At 41.3% G+C, this 11862-nt stretch overlaps 1 protein-coding gene across 1 annotated transcript; it reads right to left on the bottom strand.

Annotated features, from left to right (window-relative positions):
* Positions 1–195: 195 nt before the first annotated feature.
* On the bottom strand, positions 196–11052 carry LOC110386457 (alpha-amylase 2). The gene is made up of 9 exons (XM_021352759.3): positions 10888–11052; positions 9090–9266; positions 8495–8646; positions 7629–7809; positions 7117–7232; positions 6223–6730; positions 3454–3654; positions 2801–2962; positions 196–281 (listed from the first exon to the last, which is right to left on the bottom strand). The coding sequence occupies exons 1-9, from the start codon at positions 10888–10890 to the stop codon at positions 270–272; spliced, it is 1512 nt and encodes a 503-aa protein (XP_021208434.1). The 5' UTR covers positions 10891–11052; the 3' UTR covers positions 196–269.
* Between the last annotated feature and the right edge of the window lie 810 nt (positions 11053–11862).

The raw sequence follows: 11862 nt of genomic DNA, 5'->3' as shown, positions 1-11862 counted from the left end.
TACGACAACCGTCGGTTTATACCTGGTTCGGTATATTGTCTTGTTATAGATATTACATTTTACTTATTATTAATTATTATACGTATGATTATACCTATAAGGCATTTTATTGGTAGATAATACCTACTTAAAACAGCTCTCCTGAGGTATAAAAAAATCGTGGTAATTTAAAACCTAATCAGAAAAAAAGCGTAAAGGAACTCAAAATAGTTTTTATTTAAAAAAAGATTTCAATAGCTTTTGGGGTTACATTATCTTCGTCTTCGTTATCATATGCGACTCTGAAAAAAAACAAAACACAAGTTACCTATAATATAAATGTAGAGGAAATATAACGGAAACGCGGGACGGACGGGGTTGTTTAAATTACACAGTTTAAAGTACACTCTAATACTTCTAAATCTTTTCCGGTGTGTATCGCAAAAGGTGACTGAGGAATTCCCCGGAAAATAGTATTTACATAGCAGAGTTCGGCGGTATCATATCAGCGGCCTGCGATCACCAATCGGCATAATAACATTTGATGATAGGCACGCAAGGGTCGGTCTCAACATTCTGCCTTTTACCACGAAGGAGTCCCTCTTCTTCGATATAGCGAAGGCGTTCGACAAAGTCTGGCACAACGGTTTGATATACAAACTGTATAACATGGGAGTGCCAGACAGACTCGTGCTCATCATACGAGACTACTTGTCGAACCGTTCGTTCCGATATCGAGTCGAGGGAACGCGTTCCCGGCCCCGTCACGTCACAGCCGGAGTCCCGCAAGGCTCCGCCCTCTCCCCGTTACTATTTAGTTTGTATATCAATGATATACCCCGGTCTCCGGAGACCCATCTGGCGCTCTTCGCCGATGACACCGCCATCTACTACTCGTGTAGGAAGAAGGCGTTGCTTCATCGACGACTTCAGACCGCAGCTACCACCATGGGACAGTGGTTCCGGAAGTGGCGCATCGACATCAACCCCACGAAAAGCACAGCGGTGCTCTTCAAAAGGGGTCGCCCTCCGAGCACCACACTGAGCATCCCCCTCCCGACTAGGCGCGTCAACACCTCCGCCCCCGCCGTTCGCCCAATCACGATGTTCGACCAGCCCATACCGTGGGCCCCGAAGGTCAAATATTTAGGCGTCACCCTCGACAGTAGGATGACATTCCGCCCCCACATCAAGACGGTACGCGACCGTGCCGCCTTCATTCTAGGACGTCTCTATCCGATGATATGTAGGAGAAGTAAAGTGTCCCTTAGAAATAAGGTGACACTCTACAAAACTTGCATACGCCCCGTCATGACCTATGCAAGTGTAGTGTTCGCTCACGCGGCCCGCATACACTTAAAATCATTCCAAATCATTCAATCCCGTTTTTGCAGGATAGCCGTCGAAGCCCCGTGGTTCGTCAGGAACGTCGACGTCCATGACGACCTGGACTTAGAGTCCATCAGTAAGTATCTTCAGTCGGCGTCCATGCGCCACTTCGATAAAGCGCCACGACACGAGAACCCTCTCATCGTGGCCGCCGGTAACTACATTCCCGATCCTGCGGACAAAATGGAAAGCAGTCGACGTCGCCCAAAACACGTCATCTCGGATCCTCCCGATCCACTAACGGTGCTTTTAGGTACTTCAAGCACCGGTCACCGTTCTCGTCGAACCCGTCGCTTGCGACGAAGGGCTCGACGAGTAAATTAACTCTCAGACACAGCCCACTGAGTTTCTCGCCGGATCTTCTCAGTGGGTCGCGTTTCCGATCCGGTGGTAGATTCTGCGAAGCACGGCTCTTGCTAGGGTTCGTGTTAGCAACATCGTCAGGTTTGAGCCCCGTGAGCTCACCTACTAAAGTTAGGGTTACGCTGACATAGCCGCTAGGGCTATCAGCTTAGGTAGGAAAAAAAAAAAAAAAAACGAAGGAGTCATGTATTCTGGTTTGCAGGTTGGGACAACCGTTATACAATACAATTTAGACTTCAACCGCATATCTCAAGTTGGGTGCCGCCATCCACGTCGTGATGATTACGGGCTTAATGGTGAGCTGAGAGGGGTGTAGCCAGTTCCGCAAACAAACATACAAAAAGGAGTTATACTTTGCTTGGCCTCGCTTACAAATATTTTAATAACTTGCATTTTTTTTAAATTGCATTTATTATATGTTGCCATACTTTTTTACAGAAATTTTAATTGCTGAGGATTTTTTTATTATTATTTACATTAAATCGTGTATTTTAGTAAGTTTATTTTAAATAATAGAAATTAGTTATATGCGGAATACAGGTCCTAACTAGATTTTTAAGGCAAGTTATATCTTGGATTTTATAACGAATTAAGAGGAATTTAGTCTTCGTTTTGGATTCGTCCATCATTCGATAACACGTCGAATCTTGAAATTCGTCACAAGGCTAAAACTGTAGAACGTGCCAAAGATCTAATGGTGAAGACAAATACGCTTAAAAAAATTACCCTACAAGTAAAAACTGTGAACACTGAAATTTGGATTTAAAATGTTGTCTAAGACATAGACTAAGAAATAGATGTTTTTTTATATAATAATATTATCAAATATAGACGCTCTGTGATCGTGACATGGGCCACATAAATAATAATGAAATGCAGTGGACTCTCAATCGTGCGCATTATACATACTCCATCTTTTACGTATAGTGTGTTTTCTAGAAAAATAAATGACAAACTTGCTGGGTGGACAAGGCGTCCTTTAATCTGCGACTCAAGCTAGTCACGCAAACACTACCAGCGTCTATTACATAATAAACCAATAAAAAGTAAAATATTCTTAGTAAATCACCTCGGGTCCAACATGGATGGCCAGCATCATGTCATAATCGTTGGCACCCACTTGAATTTGAGCTCGTCCGTCGCTCTGAACAGTCACGGTTTTACCTTGACACCAACTACCAATTTTACTGCCAGATATCACGTCGCAGTAACTACCCGCTGGAAGACAAGTCTGTAAAATATTTTTTTGTTAATTTAGATAGGCAGTAGACCCTTCATGTTCTACGGTTACACTAAACTGCTTTCTGTCGCCCATTGTCAGACAATTAGATTTAAGAATTAGTTGCAGAGAGTAATGACTAACCCATAATGTTTGTTAAGGAGCGAAATAGCGAAGCCATGGATGAGAATGGATAGGAAGGGAGGATACTATTAACGATTTTTAAGGATTCGCTAACTGCTTAGCGACTATTATGTAGATTTTTGGCTATCAAAGGCGGAAATGCATAGTTCCACTTGAAATATATAAAGCAAGAAAAGTATTTATTATTAATTATTTAAGCAAAATGCACAAAAGCAACTTCCAGGTAATATGTGCGTAGAGCTGATCATCGAAGAAAACTAAATTGAGTAAAAAGCATTATTTACAAAACATACAAGTATGAATCCAATCAAACGCAGAAATGTAAATCAGGTATACTTACTTCTAAACTGAAAACTAACCTGCAAACTCTGATTAAGGTCCCAACGGTCGTTATTGAAAGCAATAAAAGCTTTAGTGCCTCGACAGAAGGCAATCTGATTACTGCCATTATCCCACCACTCAACGACATCAGTGTTTCCTGCCACGTTCCTAAAGGCGACCATGCTGTAAATCTGTCTCCAGCGGTGTTGGCAAACCCAACCGTTACCGCAGGTTCCATCCTGAAATTTAATATCAGTAGGTACTTTTATTTAATAATCAGTCTTTTTTAATACGCTTTTATTAGTTCCATTCGTATGTTAGTTTTTTTATGTTTGAGAAGCTACTGGTGGCTCGGTGACCTTTCCAGCTTTACCAGGGCAGGCGGGAGAGCAAAGGCTCAGCGGGGAGGGGTGGGATTTGCTAACAGCTACCCGAGCGCCTCCAAAGGAGACTTCACGACTCACGAGTAGCTGTTTCGCGAATGAATCTACTACCGGATTGGAATCGCGACCCGCTGAGAAGTTACGGCGAGAAACTCGGCGTGCTGATGTTTAGGTTAGGTTGCAAGTCAAACTGTTTGCCGAATTCAACGAGTACGATTACCGGGGTCCCTACTCCTAGTGTTAGAGTTAAAGGTGTCTAATGCAAGGGTTACTGGATCTGATGGATCCGTAAGGTCGTGTCTAGAGCGTCGACGGTGACTGGCTCCTGTGTGATCAGGATTCGGGGAGTAGTCAGCTGCGGCAACGATAAGGCGATTATCATGACGCACATAGCCTTATCGAAGTACCGTTCCGAAACTGAATTCATGTGTTTCCTGATTGATTCGAGGCCCAGGTCGTTGTGTAGGTCAACATTTCTCACGAACCACGGAGCTCCGACGGCTAGCCTACAAAAGCGGGATTGTAGGGAATGGAAGGTGTCTATGTGTGTGCGGGCCGCGTGAGCGAACACCAAAACTTGCATAAGGCCCGTCATGACTGCGTTAATCATGACGGGCCTTATGCAAGTTTTGTAAAGTGTCACCTTGTTCCGAAGGGACATTTTACTCCGCCTACAGATCATGGGGTAGAGTCTGTCGAGAAGAAACGCAACGCGGTTGCGGACGGATTTTATATGGGGGCGGAATGTCATGGATGCATCCAGGGTGATACCCAGGTGCTTGAACCTTCCTGGCCCAGGGTATGGATTGGCTGAAGAGGGTAATCGGGGGTGTGAGATTTCTCCTCCTAATCCGGGAAGAAATCCGTGTGGAGTTTCCCCTTTGAAATAGCACCGCAGTGCTTTTCGCCGGGTTGATGTCTATGCGCCATTTTCGGAATCACTGTCCTAAGGTTACGGCTGCGTTCAGGAGTTTCCTCGCGATTAGGGACTTGTTTCTACTCGAGTAGTAAACGGTCGTGTCGTCGGTGAATAAGGCTAACTGGGTCGGCGGCGATCGGGGAATGTCGTTAGTAAATAGACTAAATAGGAGCGGCGAGAGGACGGAGCCCTGCGGGTCAACGTATGTTAGCATCTATGTTAGTATGTAACGGAATTTTAGAACATGATTTTGACCCCTTCAAAACCTCGAATTAACTTGAAATTTAGCGTACTTATCAAGGGTCGATAACAATTCAATATTTTAAACAGTTAAACCCGTTATTTACTTTCGGCAACAACAAATTGATTTGAGCGCCTTCTTTTTTCACTTAGCAAATTGGAAATTGTTGCGTTTGCTCGAACGTATTTTTTACAATTTTATTTTCTATTTTTTTGTAGGATTTTGTACAAAAGCGTGTTTTTTAGTTTTTTTTTTATTGTTCCATTATTTATTGTTATGCAAAGTTCAGACACTTCTATTGCACTTCTTTTTGAAGTCAATGGTTAATAGTTATATTAAAAAATTACTAAATTAAACAAATTAGTCGTCATTTAATAGATAAAAATGAATTAGCCAGGGTTGCTGCGATGGTATTATGACTATAAATAACTATTGTCTTACTGATTATTTTATGTCGTTTAAAAGTTTATGATGGATAGCTGGTTTTTGTCCAGGTTAGATATGATTACATTAAATTGATGAAATTAATGAAATTCTATTATCTTTTCTCACAAAAAATATCAGTGGATGAAAAACGTTCATTGTAGCACCGTAGTGATGTGAAGATGATCTTGAGCGTGGGTCACGTAAATCTTCAATTGAACCATTAATTATATCGGTTTCGATCTCATTATATTTCACTTAATAAATCCCATAAGTTAAGAGTCGCACAGCGGGCGATGGAGAGAGCTATGCTAGGTATTTCTCTAAGGGACAAAATCCGGAACGAAGAAATTCGACGGAGAACCAAAGTCGACGACATAGCTCTCAAAGTTAGCAGGCTGAAGTGGCAATGGGCCGGTCACATCTGTCGAGCCAGCGACGCCAGGTGGGGGAGGAAAGTCCTCGAATGGAGGCCACGGATGGGTATAAGGAGCGTGGGGCGTCCTCCAACCAGGTGGACTGACGACTTAGTGCGCACGGCGGGAAGTCGTTGGATGCGGAAGGCGGAGGACCGCATTATGTGGAAGGCATTGGGGAAGGCCTATGTCCAGCAGTGGGCAGATAAAGGCTGATGATGATGATGATGATAATAAATCCCAATGTAGAGTAGGTACATTAGAATAATAATATAGAATAATTCTTATAATATTTTTTATACTATCTTTATATAACAATGCGTGCTAACAAAAGATTATCTTTGATTCCTTTCGATAATATAAAATAACATTATACCAGCTTATGATATATTTCATGAAAACTTCTCTTATCAATACGCACTCACCGAGTTGATAGCAGGTGATATAATATTTCCCGAATGATCCATAGGTGGTCCGATCTCTGAATCCCAAAACAGGAAACTACTCATTATCTGGGGCTCTCCGTACGGATGAGCAAGTAGGAAAGCGATAGCGGCTTTGTATGGACGTGGTTCTTTGTACGTGAGGACTCCTCCTCCACCTCCGTGTCCCCTTTCGTTATCGTGATTGTCAATAAAAGTTAAGGAGTCACTGTGGGCTAAAAGGCCCCATTGCGTTCCCCAGCTTGATAACCAACGAAGTTGATTATTCCCTCTGAATGCTCTGCTAAGTTCCATGCCGGCCTTGAATTCGGTTACAGCACCAATAGGAGTGTACTCGTCCCTACTGATTGCCTCACCGCCGTAGTCAATGACTTCCTGATAGATGTAGGGCCGAGCGTTGGACGGAAAGCCGTGGGCAGTGTTAAGATTGTTCAAACGATTGTAAATAATAAGCAGATCCTCAGGCCACATGTGTTTTGCTGCGTCAATCCTGAAATGTTACCGATTATAATGTACAAACCATTTTTTTCTAACGACAGCTCTAAAAGTACACCAACTTGATTAATGATGAAAAAAACCTTTTATTTATTTATTTTTTATTGCATAGATGTGTGGACGAGCTCACAGCCCACCTGGTGTTAAGTGGTTACTAGAGCCCATAGACATCTACAACGTAAATGGGCCACGCACCTTGAGATATAAGTTCTAAGGTCTCAGTATAGTTACAACGGCTGCCCCACCCTTCAAACCGGAACGCATTACTGCTTCACGGCTGAAATTGGAGGTGGTACCTACCCGTGCGGACTCACAAGAGGTCCTACCACCAGTGATCACAAGAGGTCCTACCACCAGTAAAACCTAAACCTGTTAAATTACCTAAATCCGGCGACACCTAAGTCAATGAGTTTGTTCATAAAATTGACAATCATGTTTCTGGTGTGCTCATTAGCTTGATTGAGATCCTTCAAGCCTACCAGCTCACAGTTGCGTACCTAGAAAATAATTATTATTTTCACAATACTTCTTACTGATTCATGTTTCAACCATACTATGGGTTATATTTAACCTCAGCGCTCATTTGTTACTATTGTTCATGCGAATGGGTACAAAGTATTTAGAACTAGATTTATATTTCATACGATGATGGCTTCATTTTAAATTTAGCTCAATTTATGAATAAAGATTAAAGGCCTAAATTAAAGAATTAAAGGTACGAAATTTAACAAAACACACTTTTATTGCTCTAGAATAGAGGGAGTTGTAATCTAAAAAAGCGATATCACAGAGACAGAGAAAAGGTAGAGATGACGGGAACCATCAACGAATCTGGCACCTTTACTGCTAAAGATAATAATTAACTTTTTATCAAATATTTGTGTCTCACTCACCCTCAAAGCGTCATTGACGTAGTCAGAACCATCAATAACACAGTGAGGCCAGTTGAAATGTTCCGCTCGGTATGGAACAGCAGGGTAATACCATTCCCGGTAAACAGCAGTGTTACCCGCAGTCCCGATATTCTCTGGAGGTTCGCCAGTCATATGATTAATGACGGCGTCCACGTAAATCCTATCGGACATAATGTATAGGGGTTTTCATGTAAAATACCTATCACTTTTCGGAAATGGAGATCTTTTTATATACATATTTAAACTAGCATGTGCCAATGGTACCGCTCTCTCAATATATCATATATTTTTAGCAGGGTTTGTTACGCAAAAAATGACCCACTCAATTTTTTTTTATTGCTAAGATGGGTGGACGAGCTCACAGCCCACCTGGTGTTAAGTAGTTACTGGAGCCTATAGACATCCAGAACGTAAATGCGCCACCCACATTGAGATGTAAGTTCTAAGGTCTCAAGTATAGTTACAACGGCTCCCCCACCCTTCAAACCGAAACGCATGACTGCTTCACGGCAGAAATGGGCAGGGTGGTGGTACCCACCCGCGCGGACTCACAAGAGGTCTTACCACCAGTAATTACGCAAATTATAATTTTGCGGGTTTCATTTTTATTACACGAAGTTATTCCTTCTCCGTGGAAATCAATCGTGAACATTTGTTGAGTACGTATTTCATTAGAAAAATTGGTACCCGCCTGAGATTCGAACACCGGTGCATCGCTCAACACGAATGCACCGGACGTCTTATCCGTTAGGCCACGACGACTTTAAAACTTCAATCACTTTAAAACGTTTTAATCCGAAACTAAACCCATATTTCAATCTTTAGGTAATCTATCTGTTATTTACCTAACTCCAGCAGCATTGCATCTCCTCACCATATCAGCGAATTGCCTTTCATTTCCTGAGCGAGTTACTAGCTCATATGAAATCGGCTGGTATCTCTCCCACCAGGGTCTGTTGTATGTCCATAGCACAACATTCTCGTTGGGGGGCGATATCTAAATAAACGTTGGAAACGCGCATTCTTAGAACATTACATTATTCAAGAAAGTACTAGACCGGAGAATGTTAATTGATGGCGTAGTCATCGTTACTCGGATAATATTAATTAAATATTTCATAATAACAAAAAACTTTAATTTCACCTTCCCTAAATACGAGACATTAAGCCTTAATTAATAAAATCATAGTACTCAATAAGTATTGGTCAGGTCTCTTGACCTATTCCGAGATAACATTACCAAATCCCCATCATCTGATCGTAATAGTATTTTTTCAGCTCTCGTCCTCTTGCCATTTATATAAAGTGACATGTAGGTAAGTATGTTTGCTACCCTTGGATGTTAGTAAAGATACTAGACGTTAAGTAAATATTTTCAGTCTTCCACAAAATGGTGTGTGTAGGCTCACTTAATCATAATTCAGGAAGTTCGATAAATACCTGTATTCCTCCAAAGCCTCTAGGTCCCAAGAATCGCTCACACTCGTCAGCAATGTCGTTCCATTTCCATTCGAAAAGATGCACGTTGACAGAACGACCGGTCACATAGTGCGGGTTTTTGTACGCAACCACACTTGTTGCCAAAGTCAATAACCATGACAAGAGTATATGCTTCACCTAAATATGAGAACATAGTTTCTATTACCGTGTTAAAGTTAAAAGTAGGTGAGAAGGATGATTGATAGAATGTGGGAATCGATTAATTTCTTTATTACTCAAAGAGAAGCGTGAATCTCAACACATTTTGTTAGGTAAGCTTTAACTACATTGACATAAACTGACTTATTGAAATAAGCACGTTCAATACTTGTGTGTATGTAAAAGGTTTTTCGTTAAGAGCGATTGAACTTAAAAATTAAAAATTAAACCTGTTTATGCGATATTGCCACTTTTTTTTTAAAGGGCATTCGATGACATAAAATATATGGAATATAATTTAAGCTAAATGGCCGCTGTGACTCCGCTGTAGGTGGGCCAATTTTGTGTGACATCTTCGTATAAATGGGGTTCAATTTCACGAAGAGCGCGAGTTATGTTGGCCTTCAGACTGTGGTTGCATAGACTAGAGATTTCACGTAGCCCCACAGAAAGTAGTCGAGCCATGTTAAGTCACACGATCTCGGTGGCCAGTTGATGTCGCCACCACGCGGGATGACGAAGCCTTCGAATTTCTCATCCAATAAATTTAACGTTTTCCGTGCTGTATGGCAAGTGGCGTCGTCCTGTTGGAACCACATGTGTGAGATCTATCCTATGCCACAAAAAGTTTGTTATCATCGTCCGATATCGATCGCCATCGACAGTGAACGCGGTTCCTTGCGCATCTTCGGAGATTTAAGGGCCGACGATACCGCTGGACCAAAATCCACACCAAGTAGTGACTTTTTCAGTGTAAAGGCATCTGAATCTCCCGTGGATTTTCGTAGCTCCAAATCCGGCAATTTGTTTGTTAACAAATCCATTCAACCGGAAATGAGACTCATCATTGAAGATTTTTTTTCCGAAAGCAGGTTCAGCAGCCAAATGCTCTAAAGCTCAATCAGCGAATACACGGTCTCTCTGTGGTCGTTGGGTTTTATTTGGGTTAACTGGACTTTGCATGGATGAAAACTCAAATCTCGACGCAAAATCCACTAAGTTGATATCGTAGAAAGACCCAGCTCTGGCGGCCGATGCGAAATGGATTGTCTGGTTTTTTCTCTCACATTGTCCCGAACGGCAACAATATTCTTTAACGATCTTGCGTTTCTTAACGTACATGTAGGTACTGCTTTATCGATCAACGACCCTGTTGTCTTAAACGACGGATTATGGACTCTGCAGTACTGCTATGAACGCCATAAATTGGACGCAATGCACGGAAAGTTAGGCGAATAGAGCACTGTTTTTATGATAAATTTTAACAATTTCTACGCTTTGTTGAAGTGTTTAGCGTTCCATGGTGAAATTTCACGACTAGATATTAAGTGTTCATTCCAAATGTGACAGCTATCGCTTTACCAAGATGGCCGCTATGAGCTGTCAAAGTTCGCGCGTCTCTATTGAAAAACCCTTTTTAATTAAGTCTATAATTTACTATATGGTACTAAATAGTATCACTTATGTACTACTATGTATATTTAGTGTCAAGTTATGTAGTATATGTTGCTAGCTTGCATTTTGGTTTCCCCAAAGATAAATGCAACTTTATCATAAAATAATATGAAACTATAATCAAGTCGGATGTTTAATCACTTACCATTGTGACGTTTGTAAGCTTCGGTAGCTCACATAGCTGTGTTACAAATTTATGTTGAAACAAGGAGACATTAAATTACAGATAACAAGATCTTGATTTCTGCATGAACTGTTCATAAAAACCTCTTTAATTACAAACAATTCCATATGATAATCCCTGATAAATTTTCTAATCAGGACACAAATAGATAACATTAATTGCATGAATACTACTGGGGGTCATGAAAACAAAGATAACTTAATGTTTTAGATATACATATTATTAATTTATTCAACGAGAATCTACAACTGCAAAATTTTCTATTTTCTTTTTGTTAAAAATATAGGTAACTGTGTGCTTAGTGCGATTTTTTTAACTTCGCGATCGCGTAAAAGTTAACTCAAATTTGTATGAAGTTGGAACAGCGCCCTTAATGGCAAACGAGGCAAACGTTTCAACTCCATACAAATTTGAGCTCGTTTATTGGAATTTGGGATCGTTTTGAGCCTCTGGTTCTGCAGAGGGACTTCGTTTTTCTCTGTATTTTGTACCGTACGTCCGTTCTATGGGAAGTGGTCTGACGAAATGTTTGAGATGATTCCATCGTTTTTACCATCGAAACGCCCACCCTCGGAGTAGATTTCATCCATACTACCTGGAGCCACTACATTCATCCACAGTGCGTTTCCAGAGATCTTTTTTTCCACATACCATCCGGCTTTCGAAAGGGCTCCCCTCCACGGTGTTTTCGGAGCGCTATGACATGTACTTAACGGTAGGCAGCGGCTTGGCTCTTCACCTGCTGAAGTCCATGGTCGACGGTAACCACCCACCATCAGGTGGACCGTATCCTCGACCGCCTACCAAGGCAATAAAAAAGTATTACTTTTACGATTCAATACTATTTTTTTCTTAATTATAGTAATTATTCTTTTGTGCTTAAATTTTCACTGAATACGGTCTTTTGTTGTTTCAATATAAAATAAGATAGTTCAA

Source organism: Bombyx mori, chromosome 19 (genome assembly GCF_030269925.1).
Source record: "Bombyx mori chromosome 19, ASM3026992v2".
NCBI lineage: Eukaryota > Metazoa > Arthropoda > Insecta > Lepidoptera > Bombycidae > Bombyx > Bombyx mori.
Note: the sequence above shows the minus strand (reverse complement) of the source record. Positions and strands in the feature narration are given on the sequence as shown.